Source organism: Hermetia illucens, chromosome 4 (genome assembly GCF_905115235.1).
Source record: "Hermetia illucens chromosome 4, iHerIll2.2.curated.20191125, whole genome shotgun sequence".
Classification (NCBI taxonomy): domain Eukaryota; kingdom Metazoa; phylum Arthropoda; class Insecta; order Diptera; family Stratiomyidae; genus Hermetia; species Hermetia illucens.
Genome location: NC_051852.1, coordinates 155,751,893 through 155,773,890, shown reverse-complemented (window position 1 = coordinate 155,773,890; position 21,998 = coordinate 155,751,893). Strand labels below are relative to the sequence as shown.

Here is a 21,998-nt window from a genome sequence, read left to right as displayed (position 1 = left end):
GTTAAGGAATTTCATCACATGTTGTTCGACGACTTCCACCACAGCAAGTTTTTAGCCTCGAACATTCTCAGAAATGATACCTATCCGAACTTGGGTTATCTGTGAATATTCCCATTTTATGGCCCCATCTACCTCGACCTTTCCGATCCGGCAGTCCAGATTTCGGATTTCTAGAGAGCACATAGGCTATAGACTAGAAACGATGTCCTTCTCCTCCAGTAGCTCTTTGACCACTTCGTAGAACATACTCTTACTATTTGTTTTCTGACCTAAATCAACAAGGAATCCGCCACCCTTCGTTTTCCGTACTCCTCTTCATCTTGTAGTGGATTTCACTGAAAACTTCCAGAAATGTCTTGCCTTTCGTTGGCTTAATAAGTAGAGCCGACGAGTAGCCTCATTGTTTTTCAACAGAGGGATTTCTGACAGCATAGCACGTTGTTATCTTCGCTCCTTCTTTTTGGGCCCTGGTCACTAATTGGATTAAGTCTAGTTGAGACGTGTCCTCCTCTTTCCACATTTCCCCCAGTTCGCTTTCCAGTTGGCTATCTGCGATTTGTTTGGGGCTTAGAATATTCTCAGCGCATCTTTCGCAGCCGTCCATATTCGCCTATAGAAAGAAGTGCTGTTAAGTAGTTCCTCCAGTTCCATCAGCCCTTTTTGGACGCCTTTGCTGACATTCTTCTGGAGAAACGTTGCCGAACGCATACGCTTTAGCACTGGCATACATTTGCTAATGAGCATCTCCTCTCCGGTTCTAGCAAGGACGATCGATCGCATTCGGTTCGTGCCCGAATCCACCTGCTCAGGTCTAGCGATTTTGATCGAGCTATCACCGGAACTCATGCCGGATAAGAAGAGTATGTGTGACTTTAGTTCTTCTCTATTGGGCGTTCCAGTTTCGCATTGGTTGTAGCTGTCTGTTGCGCTAGGCGCTGCGATGAACGACGCATTTTCATGCTGTTCCCAACATTTATTGATGCTTGATCTCTGTTGACCGCGGTTATTGCGACACCCATTTCCCTTTTATAGGTGTTGCGGAGGGCTGTGTTGTGGATGGCTTCAGTATTCACTCTCACCTGATTGTCAGAGAGGATTGTTGGTGGTGCCGTAATTCGAGCTCGTAGCACCATGCCAACGTGATAGTGATCCGAGTCTATATTGCCCCCCCCCCCCCCCCCCCCCCCCTATATGTTCTGACATTCATCAAGGCTGAGAGGTGGCGCCGTTCGATCAAAACGTGGTCAATTTGGTTGAAAGTGGTGCCGTCTGGAGAGGCCCATGTATGTTTGTGGACCGCTTTCCGCGCAAACCAGGTGCTTTCAACAACCATTGCGTGTGACACTGCTAGAAGGTATCCCTCTCCGACTCTGCAGTCTCCTCTGTAGGGGCGTGAACATTAATGAGACTTATATATCTAAATTTGCCTCGGAAGCGCAGAGCACATAGCCATTCGCTTAAGTTTTCAAAGCCGATAACAGCAGGCTTCATTTTTTGGCTAACTAGGAAACCTACTCCGAGCACATGGTTTACTGGATGGCCACTATAATATATGATGCAGCGACTCTTCTCCAGGAAACTGGTCCCTGTCGAACGCATCCCCTGTAACGCTGCTATCCTAGGGTTGTCACACATGGGGCCCCTCCGGTCATAGAAGCTTCACGGGCTGTCGATCAGGTTCGCCACAGAATTCACGGCAGTGTCAGCTACAACGCTTCCACTTCCGGAAGTGACCTCCAGCGCGATTCTCCCTATTCTAAAGCTTCGATGCAACCCCAATGTTCCACCCATAGCGGGAGGGCCGTGTTAATGCACAAATAACGGCAACCACTTCGAACCCTATATACCGGTGGCCACTTACCGAGAAGTCTTCTACAACTCGCCATCCGTCCACCAACGGAGCAAAAGTTACGGCATGGACGCTTCCTTCGCAGCTTAGGTGCCAAAACGTTGGCGTGGATCCGGTGTTTGAAACTACGAGCCCGGTTCCCGCCGCCATTTTCAGGATCCGTTTCGCGCTGGGCCCTACCATTAAAGTCGCCTCCTACGAGGATTCGCTCCTCCGTTCCCAAAATGGCGTCCTCCAGAGTATCGCGCCTGCGTTGAAGGTCCGGCATCATCTCATTCAGCGTTAGGCTGAATTCAGACCCTTTCCTTGGGCACTGGGTAAAAACCCAGATGGAAGCGGTACCTGATAGGTCGAGATGTCATGAAGTCTGGCCATTGTTCCCGCACTGCTTGCTGATTAGGAGGAGGTTTTCGCTTAGTGGCTTACCTGACCACAGACGTGTGTCCATAGTTTTCCCGCTGTTAAGGAGCTTCCTCGAGTGTTTCTCGGATTTCCAATACAGGGAGTTTTTGGCCTCGAGCATTTAGAGAAGTGTTATCTATCCGGACTTTGATTACCTGTGAGCATTCACGTTATATGTTCTCGTCCACTTCGACCTTTCCTATGAGGCAGTCCAGATCTCGGATTTCTAGAGAGCACATAGGCGCTAAACTAGAAACGATGTCCATCTTCTTCAGTAGCCCCTTGGGCATTACGTACAACGTATTATTTCTAGTTGTCTTTTGGTCTAATTTAACAAGGAATCCGTTTCCCTCCGTTTTGCGTATAGAAGACACTCGCGACGTTCGCTCGGGCGAACACGGTCTACTAAGACCGACCAGGGTCCCGAAGGGCCGGCTCTTGATACACGTCAGAACTACCACCTCGACAGAGCTAGGTCCACATCACCCCATCTGCATCAACAGACAGCAGTCACCAACTTCGTGAACTCCTTCTTCACAGAGAGGCTTTCTCAAGGCTACTACCTAGAGTGCAAGTATACTGTCAGCTATAAGGTCAGAACTAGTTACCCTGGGACCTCGGAAAAAATTCAACCATTATCTTTCGTCTTAAAATGTCCTTGCGTCACAAAATATCTTTTATTGTGGCAATTTAAAGCAAATCTTCATTGGGATCGAATCATGGAAGTCTATTAAAGTCTACCAAGTAAAAACTATTTTTACCAACTACTTTGCCTTCAAGTCCAAATCATCATCATTAAGAGAACGACTTGCAATTAAAATTCAATAACCACTCATCATGCAACACCAAATTACCCTTTTCCGATCCAATTCAACTTGAAATAGAAATTTACTCGGCAGTAAACAAACCACAAATCATCGGTCAGGTTGGACATAAAACCCAGCAACGCCAGCAATCCACAAAAGACTGGTACTTCCGAAAACTGAGGATATTTGTTCAGCAGCCTGACCACTTGCTCGTCGAGAAAACAGTCCCCATATTGTGCTTTATGAGAATCAGGGAACGCACATAAATCCAACACGTAGGTGGACTAAATTACACCACTATTGCCGAGCAATATGCCGGACTATTGTAAACCTCAGCAACAATTTGTTTAGTTTACGACTTCCTCAATGATGGCCAAGTTCAAAGTCAGGAAATAGTTGGTAGATGGTATCAGGAAGAAAAACATTCATTGCGCATTGAAAAGAATTCAATGGGGGTTGCTATTATTATATGAGTTTGTCGATTGGTATCAGAATCTTCCGACCTGAATTCACTATGGAGCCAAACGAGTGGGTGTCAAATAATACATTCCCTGAAATTGCGGAGAACTATCCAATTTATTTTTACCCTCTGATACTTTTCACTGCTTCCTACCCAAGAATTTAACATTTCCATTTGGAAACAACCAGTTCCGAGAAGCAACCTCCCAACTTGAGCTAATCAAAAACAAAATTAAATTTTTCATCAGAATCAAAACAGCGTCATTAAACAAGCCCCGTCAACAGCGGACTCGCCGTCTAGCTCCAGCCATTCATTGGAAAAACCATCAAACTCTTCTCCGTTTTTTCCTTCAAATGAAATTTTCTCGCTGGTTTACTTTTCCGGATAATTTATTTGATTCCCTCCATGAAATTCGTAGCTTCACTACTATTTCCAGCCCAATCAAAGGCTGTACTCAAGCTCCTGCTCGACATCGGTAGCAAGGATATAGTTCCCCCGGCAGCGTCTTTCCAACCCCGTTGGCGCTGACAGTAGTATATTACTAGATAGTGGCGAAATTAACTACATCTCAAAGCAATAAAGACTACACTATCAAATTGTCCTGCGAAAAGCTTCATAAGTAGAGGATTTCAGTCTGGCGGAAATAAATGATAGTCAGACAAGCGAACTCGTGGGAGTATCCATCAGCGAAATCATTGGAGTTGATATAAATTTTTAAAGGGTCATAAAATTCCGGATGTTTAGCTTGATATTATTGGGGGTTGGAGGGGTGGAGAAACAGAATTGACAATTTCGTTAGTGTTAACCGATCATCAGCTTTTTGATTGATGAGATGTTTTGAACTTGTTGCGGGTTTATTTATGGATATTATTCACTTTCAATTTTCATCAGAGTCATAGGGGCGGGGTAACAAGCCCTATGGTTATGAAATGGAGAAGAGAATTCTGTAATTTTAACACAATAATCACGGTTTATGTAGTACCCAAAACAGTACCCATTCTTTCTGGAACTTCGGACTTCCCCTACATTTTGGCCACCGGGCAACGCGGTTTGAATCTAGGTTTTAAGGACACAACTACGCTAGGTTGCAGCAGTCACCCACTATAACTAGACAGAAACAGTGCACCCCATTCACTAGAAGATCCAAAAGAATCATTCCCGCGATGATACACACTCTCCTATATCCGTTGCACATCCTCCCGCCCACAGAGGGGCCACATGCAGCAGCATTGATTTCACCTACCCTGCGATGAGCATCCTGCTACGAGATTTTGGCCCTCCTCTTCCTAGAGATGAACTAGCCTTGGCTGCCTTCTTTCACACATAATCCAAATGCCTCTTGGAGCTCAACTTTACTCTGGGCATCTAATGATCGATTTTGAAACAATTTTGTGATTACCAACCCCGGGTTTTTACAATAATGTTTTTCCTGCGATTGATAATAAGGATCGCCTCCGTTTCTTCAACCTTCACATCGAGTTTAACCATTTGTGGTTTTTCTTTGATTGAATGAATGGTTTCATTTCCATTCGCAACTACTACCACCTTGCCTCCATTGGCACGCCAAGGCCAAGCACTCCGCCATGCATTATATTCAAAAGCAGTGGCTCCAATACAGACCCCTTGGGGAATAACTACTGTCACCAGGCCGAAAGGCCCGTCTCGTACCAGCGAAGTTTCTCCGAGAGGCAACTCTCAATTATTCAAACTAAGTAGCCAAGGATATCCAGTTTACCCAGGATGCCTTTAATCCAACCTCAGTTGGCCGAGTTAAAGGCATTTCTGGCATGCAGCGTCACCCCTGCCCAGCACTTACGCATATCCGCAAGGGTTGTTACGTCACCCTCCATAGAACGAGCTCTCGGAAGCCAATACTTCCGCTTCGATAAACCACCCGCCAGCTCGGCGAACGGAAGCAGCCTGTTGTAGATCGCTCTCTCCAACATCTTCTCCACAGTATCTAAAGAGAGAGAGAGGGAGGGTGTGGCAGATGCTCTTTGAAGCTTCGGTAGCAAAACCAACCTCTGCCCACCATATAAAATTCAAGTGTGCTTATAAATCATGTGTACTAATTTTAGCAGCTAATTTCAGTACTTTTTTTGGGATCCCATCCAATCTCAGACCCCTTATTATCCTTAATTCATCCACAGATATCTCGCAGTTCCTCCTCGGTCTACCTGGGGATCGAGAAGACATCTTGCTAAACCGTTGACCGAAGTCCACTTTCTTCTGGAGGGTAAAATTGCGATAGTGAATATTTTGAACTGGAGTCGCAAACATGTCGGAGGGATTTTTGCCGACGAATCTTCTTTATTACAACCTCGCCAATGCCCAAGGGTTTCTATCTGCCACCAGATACAGCTGTTTGCCGTATCGCTTTCATAAGGCTACTTAGAAGGTAGCGGTATTCCTTCTCCGTCTGCGATGTTCTGGCTTTCCTCTTGTCCTTTGGCGAAACCTTTTCAGTCACAGACACGATGATCTCAACCGCAAGATTTCATGGTTCCTCCAGTAGTTTGGTTTCCCAATATAATGGAAGCACTGTCGTAGTAAAGTAGATTCCCATATCTCAGTAACCCGCTGACATAGCTGACTCACTTTTTTCAACTCTGTTCATTTCGATGGTACATTCGAGTGTCGATCCTTCCGTTTCTGATGTTAGTAAAATGTCCAGCTCCGCGAACGTTTCAAGCAGGATTTGGCCTACCCCTGTGCGTCACAGGGCTCCCCCATTCCAGCAATGAAATCGCCATCAATAATTTTGGTGCTGTGGGCTTTATCGCCCAACACCAAGCCGTCAGGCATCTCCTCATATTGCACTGACGATGCAATAGGAGGGGCCCAATGGCTGTAGATATAGACGCCGTTGACTTTCGCCTTCACAAAGCCGGCTCGAAGGAATGCTATTGTATCTTGTATGGCTTACCTTCGCATTTCCATTGAGGTTGATTTGTATTGTTGAAATTCGGAGATCGTTCTCCAGAGTGTCGCCCTCCCGGCTGTTCGAAGTGCGATTTTTTTTTAAATCCCTTTGTCAAAGCCAACATTCGGAAACTCCCAAGTTACCTCTAAGTCTTTCCGGATCCGGCACCAACAATCCTTTTCTACCTAATTTCAAAAGTTTATCAGATACGAACACTACTCACGAATTTGACCCAATCAGCTCTTCACTTGTCTATTTCACTTTCTTTATCAGATTTTGACATCGACTCTTTCAGCGACTTGAATCTGGGCCGCCTCCCCGTTCGAACGAGGTATCGCGCGAGGAAATCCGACGATTTTGTATTTTTGCCAATTTTTACGACCCGGGGGTCGTGGAAATATTCAATTTTCCTCGATTTTCGTGAGTCCCTCGGGCCGTCGTTTTTCCGCTATATCTTGCGTTTCCGACATGGTAGAGTGAAAATTCTTGCATTTCCTGAATCTGGGCCGCCTCCCCGTTCGAACGAGGTATCGCGCGAGGAAATCCGTCGATTTTGTATTTTTGCCAATTTTTACGACCCGGGGGTCGTGGAAATATTCAATTTTCCTCGATTTTCGTGAGTCCCTCGGGCCGTCGTTTTTCCGCTATATCTTGCGTTTCCGACATGATAGAGTGAAAATTCTTGCATTTCCTGAATCTGGGCCGCCTCCCCGTTCGAACGAGGTATCGCGCGAGGAAATCCGTCGATTTTGCATTTTTGCCAATTTTTACGACCCGGGGGTCGTGGAAATTTTCAATTTTCCTCGATTTTCGTGAGTCCCTCGGGCCGTCGTTTTTCCGCTATATCTTGCGTTTCCGACATGGTAGAGTGAAAATTCTTGCATTTCCTGAATCTGGGCCGCCTCCCCGTTCGAACGAGGTATCGCGCCAGAAAATCCGTCGATTTTGCATTTTTGCCAATTTTTACGACCCGGGGGTCGTGGAAATTTTCAATTTTCCTCGATTTTCGTGAGTCCCTCGGGCCGTCGTTTTTCCGCTATATCTTGCGTTTCCGACTAGGTAGAGTGAAAATTCTTGCATTTCCTGAATCTGGGCCGCCTCCCCGTTCGAACGAGGTATCGCGCGAGGAAATCCGTCGATTTTGCATTTTTGCCAATTTTTACGACCCGGGGGTCGTGGAAATATTCAATTTTCCTCGATTTTCGTGAGTCCCTCAGGCCGTCGGTTTTCCGCTATATCTTGCGTTTCCGACATGATAGAGTGAAAATTCTTGCATTTCCTGAATCTGGGCCGCCTCCCCGTTCGAACGAGGTATCGCGCGAGGAAATCCGACGATTTTGCATTTTTGCCAATTTTTACGACCCGGGGGTCGTGGAAATTTTCAATTTTCCTCGATTTTCGTGAGTCCCTCGGGCCGTCGTTTTTCCGCTATATCTTGCGTTTCCGACATGGTAGAGTGAAAATTCTTGCATTTCCTGAATCTGGGCCGCCTCCCCGTTCGAACGAGGTATCGCGCCAGAAAATCCGTCGATTTTGCATTTTTGCCAATTTTTACGACCCGGGGGTCGTGGAAATATTCAATTTTCCTCGATTTTCGTGAGTCCCTCGGGCCGTCGTTTTTCCGCTATATCTTGCGTTTCCGACATGATAGAGTGAAAATTCTTGCATTTCCTGAATCTGGGCCGCCTCCCCGTTCGAACGAGGTATCGCGCGAGGAAATCCGTCGATTTTGCATTTTTGCCAATTTTTACGACCCGGGGGTCGTGGAAATTTTCAATTTTCCTCGATTTTCGTGAGTCCCTCGGGCCGTGAAAAAGGGAGATGGGACATTTACCGAGAATGAGGAGGACACCTGCTTCTCAGAACTCATTTCCCGGGGTCCTACCCCTCGGTGGCAGTCGACAACAATCTGCCTGACACCCCAACAACGAATAAAAGGGGAAGGAAAGAGAGCTGGAAACTAGCAAAAGAGGTATGCTCAGAAGCTAGGCTAAGATTAGCAGTGGGAACTTTTAAACCAATGAAATCTCCCGGAGTAGATGGCATTTTCCCAGCACTTATCCAGAGAGGCCTAAGAATTATCTTAGAGCCTCTTCTGGCGGTGATAAGGGGGAGCATAACACTCGGTTACATACCAAGGGCATGGAGACGGACAAAAGTGGTCTTTATTCCGAAAGCGGGTAAAAAGGATCCTTTTCACCCTAAATCTTTCAGACCAATCTGCCTAACATCGTTCGTACTCAAAACGGTGGAGAAGGTAATAGACAACTATATAAGAACTAACGTTCTAAAACGTAATCCCCTACATCATTGTCAACACGCTTACCCGGCAGGACGGTCAACTGAAACTGCTCTGTATCAGCTGACAGAGGTACTACGAGACGCCATAGAAACAAAAGAAATTGCACTGTGCGCGTTTTTGGATGTCGAAAGAGCATTCGACAACACATCGCACAAAGAGATGCAGGATGCCGTGAGCCGCAAAGGAGTGAGAAACGCCCTGGCACTCTGGATGGGCAAAATGCTAGAAAGCAGACAAATAGAGGTGCAAACAGGCACGAATTCTATTATCATGAACACCACTCAAGGCTGTCCACAGGGTGGAGTACTATCGCCGCTGATGTGGAGTATGGTAGTGGATGAACTCCTGGACGTGTTAACAAATACTGGAATACAAGTCCAGGGTTACGCGGACGATATTGTTTTAATCTGTAGGGGCAAATATGAAGATACCCTATGTGATAGAATCCAAACTGGACTAAGGGTTACTAGTGCCTGGTGCAGGAAGGTGGGACTGCGGATCAACCCAACCAAAACCACCATACCACCATTCACTAGGAGGCGTAAGCTTGATCCCCTGAGAGCCAAAACATTACATGATATGGAGGTGAAACGAGAAACAGAGGTAAAATATTTGGGAATTACGCTAGACCAAAAATTACTCTGGAAAACACATGTCGGGAACACTTGTCGGAAAGCCACGAGGGCTCTGATGACTTGCAGATCCATAGCAGGAAAAAAATGGGGTTGCAGCCTGAAGATACTACTTTGGATATATACTGCAATAGTAAGGCCAATGATTACCTATGGAGCGGTTATCTGGGCAGAAAGAACCCAACTCAGCACACAAGCCAGGGAATTACATAAGCTCCAAAGGCTGACTTGCGTGTGTATCAGTGGGGCAATGAGGACATGCCCAACGGCATCCCTGGAGGTCCTTCTGGGATTAACCCTTTTCCATCTGCACATACAGATGCAGGCAAGGAGATCAATATTCAGGATGGGCGGTAGTATGAGTGAGGCGGGGAACTGCCTAAATCGAAGGAAAATTGATATTCTTTCTAGGAGGTATCCCGAATTATTGATACCGAGGGATAAAATGACAACGAGGTTTCACTTCGATAAGAAGTTTGAAACACGTTGGAGTAACAAGGCAACCTGGGAGAGCTTGACTGCGACATACGGCTTAAACCAGCAACTGATTACTTGGTACACTGACGGATCCCTCACAGCAGAGGGAGCGGGTGCCGGTGTCATTGGTCCAAGGAAAATGTACTTTGAGCCAATGGGCAGGTACACTAGCATATTCCAGGCGGAAATATACGCCATAGACAAATGTGCCTCCTTTAATATGCAAATGAACTACAGGGGGCAGAACATAGCTATTCTCACCGATAGCCAAGCAGCGATCAAGGCACTTAGGTCCAACCCGGTGAACTCTAAACTGGTATGGGAATGCCTTGAGAGACTGAATACACTCGGCTCGTCCAACAAGGTCTGGATACTTTGGGTTCCAGGCCATGCTGGGTTGGAAGGCAATGAGGCAGCGGATGAACTAGCCAAGAAGGGGGCAGGGACGCCTTTACACGGGCCAGAACCCTTGTGTGGAATCGGAAATGGTTTTATGGCTATGAATCTAAGAAACGAAGAGAAACGGTTCAGGGAACTATATTGGGCGGGCCTACCAGGGATGGAGCAGTCCAGGGTGCTTATTGGGGGATACGAACCCATGCGCACAAAGGATTGCTTAAACCTAACCAAAAAGAACCTCCAAATCATAGTGGGAATTCTCACTGGTCATTGTCGGCTGAACTATCACTTAGGGAAGCTAAGGATATCTACGGACACTGCCTGCAGGTTTTGTGTGGAGGAGGACGAAACCTCTACACACCTCTACCTCTACAGACATCTGGGAGAACACTTAGTACCAGATACAAAGCTGAAACATCTGGAAGTAGGGAACATGAAGTTCCTAACGGTTACAGGCCTGCTTGAGATACTATGATCAATAGGTACACTATAACCAGTAAAAGAGGCACACTAGTTCTTCAAGGACGCGGTGCGACTTTCCCTTAACAGAATAATAAATAAGATGTTGTACTTGCCCCTCGCCGTTATTCCGTAGTAGGAGCGAATTTTGAAGAGGTACATCTCCTCAGTCCACTTCATCCACTGCCTACGCGAAGCTGCTGAAGTGTCGCCAAAGATTGCGACGAAACAGCTGCAGCAGGTGGAACAATAGTCCTGGTCGTCATGATACCTAGATATCTAACCGTCCCACGACTAACGGTTTCGACGCCGTGCTGTTGATTACCGGAGCTCGACACCCTAGACCGCTCTCGCCGGTTATCCGTACCGGACCTCAAATTTCTCTCCTCCCCAAGAAATTTTTCTTATTCTCTTATGTAAAAATGAAAGTTTTAACTATATCCACACCGAATTCAGCAATTTTTTTTCGAAGCTATTATTTTATTGATTATATTTAACAAAAAAAAAAAACAAATTTAAAAGACATTTCGTTAAGCCTACCTTTACGTAAAAATAGGATAAATCAAAGAACAACTTTAGATGCATTGTTTCACCACTTACTCATTTAGACGCACCCTATCCCCTTTTGTCGGCTGATCGCATCTTATGATTGAGAAAAAGCATTGCACAGTAAAAGATATTTAGAGCTTTAGCGGGGTTAGGATTATACATGTATGAAACTGCTGCCTCCTAGATAAATTAATATAACTTTAGCTGCATCTACAAAAGCCTAAATCAAAATATTTTCAATCAACTGAGATCCACTTTGCTGTGTGCTACACAAATCACAATACAAACACGTTTGCAGACACAATAGTTGTAAAAACATTAGTCAGGAACATTTTATACAAATTAAATTTACACAGAAGACAACCAAATAAATTTAATTAAATTAAAAAAAATAAATTTTATTTTTAAAAAATATATGAAACCATAAAATTTAATTCCTTCTACCCTCTATATACTATTAGATATCTACTATTACTATATACCTATATATCAAATATGCTATGCTGCAACTTTTTTTCTATTTGATCACTGATTTTACAATATCTCTATATATATCTATTTTCTCACACTTTAATTGGATTTGAACTGTGGATGTGATGATAAAAATTTGCAAAATGTGAAATTGTTTTGAATTTCAAAATAAAAAAAAAATATACCAATTGTTACCATACTTCCTGTAAACTGCACTTTGAACCGCATCCTAAACAAAATATACTCGTACAACTACAAAAAACATTTATATTTAACTATCTATCTATATATGTGTGTGGTATATGAATAAAAAAGGAAGGCATTGAAGTGAGTATTAAATAATCGAAAGAAATAAATTAGGAATGCTTTTTAATGTTTCATTTGTTTACTAATATGTGTTAATGCACCCTTTATTTCGTGGTAGAATAATAGAGTGAATGATGCATGGTAGATAAGATAGTATTTAGAACTATATTGATTAAAAATGCTATGAAATAGAATATCTTTGCCAATATTTTCTCAACTTTCCTTAATTTTTATTTTTATCTTAAATACTTCAAATATTTTCAAAAAAAAAAATCATGAAAAGTTACTTTTTGAGTATAAATAAAAACTTTGTTATTTATTCTGAGCTAAAAATAAAAGTATAATTCATTCCCCAGACGGGAAAAATAAGCTAAAAATAAACTGAGCCTAAATTTACTAAACAGAAACAACCCCCATAATCATTTCCGATTCAAATCAACCAAGGCCTCTCCATACCAATTTACGAAAATCGCTCATATCATTTTTTGTGAAAACATACAACACAATTGATTTTATATCACTTTGAAACCACCCCCTCCCCCCTCCACATTCTAAACAAATTCAATTCCTAATTTCCAATTAAAACGATAAACATTGATTCACACACCAGCATCAACATCAAACACGGAACAACCCAATTAATTTTCTGTTGCGTAATGCTCACACTGAATCCAATATATAATATTAACTAAACAACTTTGGCATTCTAGGGAAATAAAATTTTTCCTGGTTTCATTTTTATTTACTGGAAAACATAAAAGAAACGTAACATTATGTACACCTTTTATCGGGAAATTTATTAGCCAATAACAATTACGTGCAGAGAAATACAAAGGAAATATGCTCGAGTCTGGAGTTGGGGGTGGATTTTTAAAAATAGCAAAAAGGGGCAAAATAAAGAAATAACTTAATTTAGTGATCATATTTAGAGTTTATTCTCTTCTTGACGATGTCCTGGCCGCGAGGGGTTCAGAGGGCTTATTTTGAAATTTTAATTTCTACCCTTTTCGGGCAAAAATAATTTTATTATAAAATTTAATAAAATAATTCGTAAAAAGACCATTAAACAAAACTAAAAAAATCCCCACAGAAAATCCCTGATTTTGTAGTAAGAATCTTTATTTAAAATATTCCTACTTAAGGTTTTGTTGAAAACAAAATCTCATTCAAATCGGTTTACTATTTACCTGTCTATCTATCCGTCCGTTTCTCTATCTCTGTCTCTATATGTTACACCCATTTCCTCAGAAACGGTCATCCTTATTGATACGAAATTTCGCAAAAAGGGAGTAACTCTGAATTCCCTGGCATGCATTAAGTAACATTGTTCCACGTTGCATTTAAGGGGATCCCCATACATGCAAAAGGGGGCTGTACAATTTTTTTTCACCGAATCTAGTCACTTGGGATTTCGAATGAAACGTCTCGATGAGGACTTTACAGATATTAGTTTTGACATTGTTTGCAAAAGGGAGGGATGCGAATGGCCGAAAAAGTCACTTATTCCAAGAACCTGTTCTCAGAAACTACCCAACCTTAAAATCTAAAAAAAAATAATGGTAATCCGCACCTTGAGGTACTCCCTGTTATGATATCTGCTCAAATTGACTTCATAATAGTATATACTGCGAAACCCTCTTAAGCTGATTCCAGATACATTTTGCAGTGAGATAGACATTAATAGGAAGCATCATTCTTGAAAGTTTAGTTGAACTACTACCATTTTCAACAAAATTATAGTAGTTCAAAATTGTCTCTTTCGCGTCAAAATATTACTCCGCCTCAACGAATATGCCCTATGAGCTATATATTTATTTATTTATTTTTACCAAAGAAAGTATACAATATACAACAATGCAAAATACAACACACGTCAAATTACAAGTAATACAAATTACAAAATAGAAAGCAAAAAGCAATAAGGGACGTTGAGATTGGAGAAAGGATCACAAGGATAGAAGGTTCCTTGTAAGGACATTTTTGAACTGAGATCTAGATAGGCTGGTGAAGTAGTGCGCACCGAAAGTGTTAAATATCCGACAGCATCTGTTTATGGGTTCATTAAATCCATAAACAGTTTGGTGCTGATATTCTTAGAGCAAAGAAGTATGCCTTGTGCGTCTCGGTTGGTCGTTCAAGATAATCTTAGTAGAAAGATCGCCAACATTAACTGCACCACGTACAATATCATAGGTGAAACAGTCTAAAATTAGTATTTATTTATGAGATTCAGCCTGTATTTATAAGGGGGGAGATTCAGAAAATCGCGTGGATCATAAGGGTCTCTCAATTCAAAAAGCAACAATTGTTTCTGGATAGATTCGATTCTGTCACTGTGAAGCCCGTAAGCCAAACAATACAAGCGTATTCAAGCAACAACGTACAAACGTCATATATAAGGACTTAGTGACTCAAATGTTCCAGAACTATACCAAGGTCGATGACATGATCGACTCTGTTTAGTTGCAGTAGGGAATAATCGTAGTTAAATTCTTGAGAGAGAAGCTTATCGTGTTCCATTTATTAGCATTCAGGTAGAGATTATTACGGATACACCAACGTTCCAGAGATTGCAGCTTGGATTAAATTAAGTCTGCATCAGATTGACTGCGGATTGTATGGTACATTTTCAAGGACCTAAATGATTACCTTGCGGTACTCTAGAAGACACGAAACCCCTCCTGGATAGATGTCTTTCAAACTTAACGAATATACCGAAATTGAGTAATTTGCTCAATAGAACATGATTATCGACCCGGTCGAGAGCCTTGCTGAAGTCTGTATAGATTGCGTCCACTTGGTTTCCCAGAAGACACGAAAATCCTCTTGGATAGATGTCCTTGAAACTTGAAGAATTGACTTCGATCCAGAATATACGATTGATGCCATCTAAGTAACCCCCCAAACCCGATATACCTAAATTACGCAATTTGCTCAATATAACATGATGATCGACCAGGTCGAAAGCCTAGCTGAAGTCTGCCTGGCCGGGACCTTTGTTGACGTCGATCTCCTGAAAGGCTTTGTGGATCTCATCATGGGTCAAAAATATGTCACCAATAAGCGATATGGTAGGCGATGGGATAAGAGATGGACATAAAGTACTTGGAAAGTGATCACCAAATAAATCACATATTTCCTGTGGGCGGAAATAAGTTATGCCCTCTTTAAACATGGAAGTGGGGAAATCGATTATCTTTCGTTAAATATTGACGAAGTCAAAAAATGTCTTAGGATCTTTGATGATTTTTTCACCCATTGAGTTGTCATATGACTCATATGCTTCATGGGATTTTACGGTGAACTCCTTGGAAATTGTATCATACTTCCTCTTAAGATCCTCGCTAATTTTGTAACCATTTTTCATAGCTTTGTGAGGCTATGTCAAGACAGTTAACAGGGCGCAGGCAGTTGTCATTTTCATCGAAAATGAACCTAATATTCAGGCGGTTGAAGTCACTAAACACAATTTTCCTGTCATCCTCTTCTACGAAAGCTGCGATGGAAGAAATTATATCAATCATCAAGAATTTGTATTCCATTAATGCGAGATGACCATTACCCGAAGATGGTGATACTGTGCTGCACCGCCAATCATCCTTCTTACATTGTACCTATTCCAAAGCGCTTTCTCTGCAAAGTGCCACTGTTGGTTGCTAACGTAGCACCGTAAGCTGCACTTGCCAAAGTCTGGGCTCCTCTTCTATTTACTTCAACGCCTCACTGTTGCAAGTCGGTTAAATATCTGAACAGCTCCATATATCCAGGCTGGCTTATTCTTCCTGTTGCAACAACGAAGGTGACTACAGCAAGAGCAAAAAACCAACTCGCTTCTCTCATCGCCCCGTGGGATTGACAAATTGAGACTTTAATCTATGTGGTCTTCCATTCAGGAACCACTTCATCTGCATTTCTAAAACCTGTCTTGACAAGATTTTAAATTCTGAGCTCCCATGTTTCGCTGTGATAGAGACCACCCGATTTTGGTTAGGGCAACTGACACAGGGGTCCCAATCTCAGTTAAGCCCTCCTTCATTTCGAACTTATCTATTCCTACTCGTTTTCCTCTTACGACCCACGAATTTCATTTTATATTGTCTATATATATTTGCTCCGTCTTAACTCGCAATCTTACCTATACGAAAGAATTTTCAACAAATTCTATGAAATCACAACTGCTCAGTTAGTTCGTTAGTTGCACCTCATCCCAGTAATTACTCCCACCCCTTTCTTCTTGAACACCTATACCGCTCTTCAGTCCAAACTTATCAAGATCGATGAGTAGTAGAACTGATTTTCTACAGGAGAGATAAAGTGATGAAGCGAATCGTCTCCAATTTTACACAGGCATTTTGAAATATAATAGACAACACCAAAATGTTCTTCCTAACGCTATTACCGGAATCAAGGTCAGTGCGACATGAGAACGAAAGGCCAAAGTTTGCAATGGCAAGCAATCAACTGTCCTCGTCCGAAAAGTCAAGTTAGTGCGACCAGATATCGCCAATTCGTGAAAGCTCCTTGCTAAGCAGCACCCTTAACCCCCAAGTGCCTGCATTCTTACCATTCTTCTTCCTAAAATCGCTGGAAAAAAAAATCTTCGGAAATTACGCTGAATTTATTCAAGTGAAAGTTCTGCAGACTTCAGTAAAGTCACTAATAATTGTGTCCAGAAACGATTATCGGGTCAGGGTCGAGACCAGAGGGCATTTGCAAATTCCAACCCTTCCAGTCTCACACAACACGCGAAGCTCCACCCAGCCTTCTCACACTTTCATCAAATTCGGAAGTTTCTTTCCACCAGAGAGAGAGAGAGCCCTTAATTATCGTGTAATTTACACCGTATTTCCTTTACTTGGTGTATAACTCCTCTCCTCCTTCTTCTGCTCTCACTCGACTGAGTACGAACCTGTTTAAAATTCTCCGCAATATCCTTTTTTTATCCCATCCTTAGTGGGACAACCCATTCTCGACAATAATGTTGGACCTCGTTTGAAGCTCTTCCAAACCTGAATAAAGGAAGGGAAGATTAGTATAAAGGATGCCCTTTTGTACTGTTGTTATATTATTAAGCTGTCACGCGTTTCGAACACAACATATGCTCTTGCTCATTGCTACTTTTACAAAATATGTGCAACATTTGTTTGTTGAAGCCTAAAACAAATCAACAGTGTACGTAATTTTTACCAAAAACTGCTCAATACATCCCCCGCCCCCTCTCGAATTTTCATAGCCGGTAGAAAGCTACCATCATTGTCCTTATAAACAAAAGTGGCAGTCATACTCTCGTTAAAATTCACTTCCTATTTCACCTGTCCCCCCCCCCCCCCCCCCATTCCCAAATATTCGAGAGATGTGTCCGTGAATCACTGTTCGCTTACTTGACCATAGCCAAGGAGCAGCACGCCTTTGTGAAACATTGGTCGAGTTCCACCAACCTACTGTCTATATGGATTTCGCTAAGACTTTTGACTATATGATTCAAACCATACTTCTGTCCAAATTCCTGACTCACCTGCTACATTTTCCCCTTCCTCTGATGTACTTAAGGAACCTATTCCGGGTACGCTAGTATCTCTGTTCCATATTAACAACCTTCCCTCTCCACTTACGTGCCTTATCTGATTCTCCTAGTAGTCCAACGCAACATCTTCGTCTACATTACCGCAAGATGCCGTTCGTTGTCTTTTATAGTCGGCCAACACTTAGAACCATAGAGAGCGGTTTTAGAATTTTTCCCTGAGCAGTGTTAATTATTCATTCAAGTGTAGTTCCCTCTATTCTTCTTGCAATAGCTCTGACTAGCAAAGTTAGTATCATTGGTGGAAGCCATGCCTAGTTACAAATTAAAAAGTAAAAAATTTAGTCGGTTGCTTCTCGCATGCTTCAACACACAGTAGCATTGGCAACCATCCCAAACGACAGTTAATATGGGGCGTTCCATCGCCTCACCGTGGTTGAACCACCCCGCCTGGCTCTCCATCTACTATCCTGGTGGAAGTTGCAATTAATCCTATCGCTCAACCTAAATCGCCCCTGGCGCCCTTGCCTGCTCTCCACAGTCCCAGTAAAACCCCCTGCTACCGATCTAATAACCGTTGCAAAAAAAGCGACTTTCATCCGATGATAGTCATGTCATATAGCACCACAAATTGCTCTGTTGATACTGAATCGATAAACTACGCCTGTCATCTGGGCTTCCATTTTACCTATTTTAATAGGCCGTAGGTCCAAGCCGCTTCATCATATAATTAACTCTTCATATCCAGCCTCGCCTGTTACACTTGCCCCTACGGCATTGCTTAAACACATCAGAGACAAACTTGCTCATACTCATACTCTGGAAAGCCAAGTGGTAGCAGACTCGAATCCAGTGTCGGACCCCAAATTGCGCTCTCTTGACCTGGGAGTCGGCTTCTGACAGACTTCTAACTAGGACAATGGGAAAACTATTTTGCTGATCGGACGGCAGATACGCTTAATGAGTGAGGATACCGATGTGCAATGTGCTACGCAGCTCGTCTCGCATCACGTCTCGCACGGACGTCATGAGATCTGGCTGACTGAGAAATCGTGGAAGCAGATCGAGCAGATCGAGAACGGAAGGGGCTGCAGGCCGTTGTAAGCGATAGCAGCGTGACGCGCTTGAACTCCGATACTACCGAGCGAAATTTCGAGAAGTCCAACGTAGTGTGCACCTTAACAAAAAGGTCAAGGAAGGGGAAGATATCGCAGAACGCAATGATTTCAAAAGTGTATACCGCATCATGAAAGTACTTGTATCTGGTTGCAAATATTTCGATGGTCCTGTGAAGGATGTTGACGGTAGACTGCTCATAGACGATGAAGAGGTTGAAAGAACACTACTATCTTGGTGGTCGGATGATTGTTAAGATTCCATAGAAAGGCACCTGTTTTCAGTGTGACAATTGGAGCAATCTGCGTGCTCCCTACCGTTGTAAAGATAATAGCTAAAATAATTCTGGAAAGCATCAAAGAGCATCTCAAAACCTTGATCGACAGGGAGCAGACTAGTTTCCGCTCCGGATCCTCCTACATTGACAATATAACACCCTACAAATAATTTTAAGACAATGTGCGAACCTTAGATCTTCCATTGGCCCGCTCTTTATCCATTTCGAGATAACTGTCGACAGTGTGAACAAGAAGTTCATCTGGAGTGCTTTCCGCAGGAGGAGTATTCCGGAGAAGCTAACAGTCATTATCAGAACGACATATGATGGAGCAAAATGTCTCGTGCTACACTGAGGTAAACCCTCAGGGAACTTTGATTTTCAAAGCAGAGTACGCTAGGGTTGCATCTTCTCCCCCATATTATTTCTTTTTGTTATTGGTGACATTCTCCATGCTGCCTTGTCGTGACAACGTGGAGAAATTCAGTGAACTATGATATCTTTCCTCAAACATCTCGACTATGCTAATGACGTCTGCTCTCTCACCGCTCTCATCGGATCATGGACCTTGGCCAAATGGCCCTGAATTTGAAAAGAGAGGCAAGTAGAGTTGAACTGAAAATAAAAACTAACAAAACCAAGATTCTCAGTCTGATGGGCCACCGTACTCTCCCTATCTACATTAATGGGTGGAGTATCGAAGACTTCGATCAATTTGGAGCGTGGTTCCTGCTGACGGTCGCACCGAACTAGATGTTGCCCGATGCACTAACACCAGTGGATATGCTTTGGCTGCTTCGTCTAAAATATGGAAATGCAGTTATCTCAACACCAAATTTAAGTTGAGATTGTTCTGTGCTATTGTTCTTTCTGGGTTGCTATATGGGTATAACACATGGAAAGTGAACCCCACTATTAACCAAAAGTTCCAAACCTTCAGGACCTCCTATCTGCGTATCATCGGAGCACGCTGGCTCGATACCATCTTAAACGAAGAATTAGTTCGCACTGTGATCGAAAGGTGAAAGTGGCAGTGGATAGGTCACAAATTAAGGAGGGATGACAATTGCGTTGCTGACTACCACTCTCTCAAGTTAGCCGCAGGTGGGTCGTCCCAAAGGCACTTGGCACAGAACAGTAGAGAAGGAGTGCAGGCGTCTCGGGGAATCATTGGGGTAAATGGCAACCATATACATATATTCATGTATCAAACCCATTTTTATGAGAGGACTCAGGTGCTACCTACCGCAGTTGTGCAGCACCAGAGCAACCTTCTGATATTACTTCTGGATGTGTTATTACAACATTATTTGAAAGATGTTTACTTCCGATAAAGTGAGTGATGTATGGCTGGAACGGCTAATTTGAACATTACTAGTTCAGTCTTCCCATCGCTCACTTCTAGCATTTCATACTTGCAGTCCATACCTTCTCAGTTTTTATCGTCAGCAGATAAAGTGTAATCTCCGTAGATTTCCTTTTTGGAAGTCATATTGCAAATATATCAAAACCTCTCCCTGTATCCGCCGATGTTCACCGGAGAGATGTTCTCTCGTCACTTCTCTTTGTTTATGTCATAGATGCAGGCACATCGATTGCCAAGCACTGAATAGACTGCTCTATGAAGATAATATTTTTGTAGCGTCTCACAATTAAGTTGGCCTCAAGCAACTCACCCAAACATGAAATGATCTCGAAAAACAAGAACAAGTCCAATGAAATTGTTTGGACCACTGCCAACAACAATGGCCTAGCAATAAATTTAATAACTTAAGTAGAACCACTCGGTGCTCTCAGATAATGGTGAACTGCGCCTTGAAATTACTTTTCGTATCAGCACAACCCAGAATAGTTGCTGGCTAGCAAAGGCAATGAACATCGCCTCGCGGTAATGTTGCTTGAATCATGTGCATAACTCGCCATGATCTCATCAAAAATTGAGGCATATGCAATCCATGTTTCTATCCAGATACTCCCATCTTGGAAAAGTTGCGAGAAAGGCGTCTTTGAACACATTATTTTCTCTAATGATAGATCACTTGTAAAAATTGGTCTGTGCATCGAAGTTTATCGGAAACGACCCAAAGGCTGATCCAAATAACTACAGCTTAATATGCTTGGCGGTGATTTGGGAACTTACCCCCTTTCGACCGAACAAGTGGCGAAACTAATCCACCAGAATTGACCCCGTTGTGCAGCAGATGCCTTCTCGAATTTACGACATTGACCCTAGCAGGCTCTAATTGGTGCCTTGTCGTCGAAGCGCTGGTGAAGAAGGCCCACTTCAGCCGGTTCGTCAAGGACTGGATTTTGAATGTATTCCCAATTATTAAGAATCTGAATCTGGGCCCAGGTTCTTCGATGATGAGCTTAACACCTAATGTTAGATAGACTCGTCATTTGATTTACGTTTTTGTTATATTTTTGTAAGTTTTTTAAATGGTCGCTACGATTTTGGTTTTATCAAGGAAATGGAATTCGGCAAGGCGAAGCTGGGCGGAAATGTGGCAACCGTCAATGCCACCTTCCCCGTCCACATCATAACCACCCTGAGCACGTAGTTTTCACTTTTTTGGGACAGGGAGGATAAGTGGCAGCGTGTATCCTCTGAGAATTGCACTGTGTCAACGGTAAGTCTACCAATCAAGCACCCCCCCCCCCTTGTCATCACATTTTACATCTTGACTTAGGATTTGGTTACTGATTAGCCTTAGATCTCTGATTCCTTGTTGGTCTCCCTGGCCACATCAGAGTCGGCGTCTTTTGGAGAAACTTTATAGCAAGACTGATGATGAGTTCTCTGAATTCGGTCATTGGTTAGGATAGCTTAGGACAAATTTTCAGGGTCCAGAGAGTTCTGCTTGAGCTTTTAGATTTGATTTGTTGATGGTTCATTTCTACCTTCCCCATAAGAAGCGCAGCAAATTTTAGGTACAGGAACTATACCAGAATCAACTCCGATTTTCCGGGATGGTCTAAAAGTTACATCATTGCAAAATTACTTGGGAAACTACCGACTACTGGCTGCGTTTGACTTTGATTCGTTGCC

At 42.9% G+C, this 21,998-nt stretch overlaps 1 protein-coding gene across 4 annotated transcripts in view; it reads left to right on the top strand.

The window, feature by feature from the left end:
* LOC119655119 (calbindin-32) overlaps positions 1 to 21,998 on the top strand; it is a 356,244-nt gene that overhangs the window by 288,084 nt on the left and 46,162 nt on the right. For 3 of the 4 annotated variants that reach the window (XM_038060842.1, XM_038060844.1, XM_038060845.1), the window contains exon 12: positions 12,045 to 12,056. The exons of the other annotated variant lie outside the window; for it this stretch is intronic. In XM_038060842.1, the coding sequence (XP_037916770.1) occupies positions 12,045 to 12,056 (12 nt within the window). The remainder of the gene's footprint in view (positions 1 to 12,044; positions 12,057 to 21,998) is intronic. 4 annotated transcript variants of the gene reach the window in all.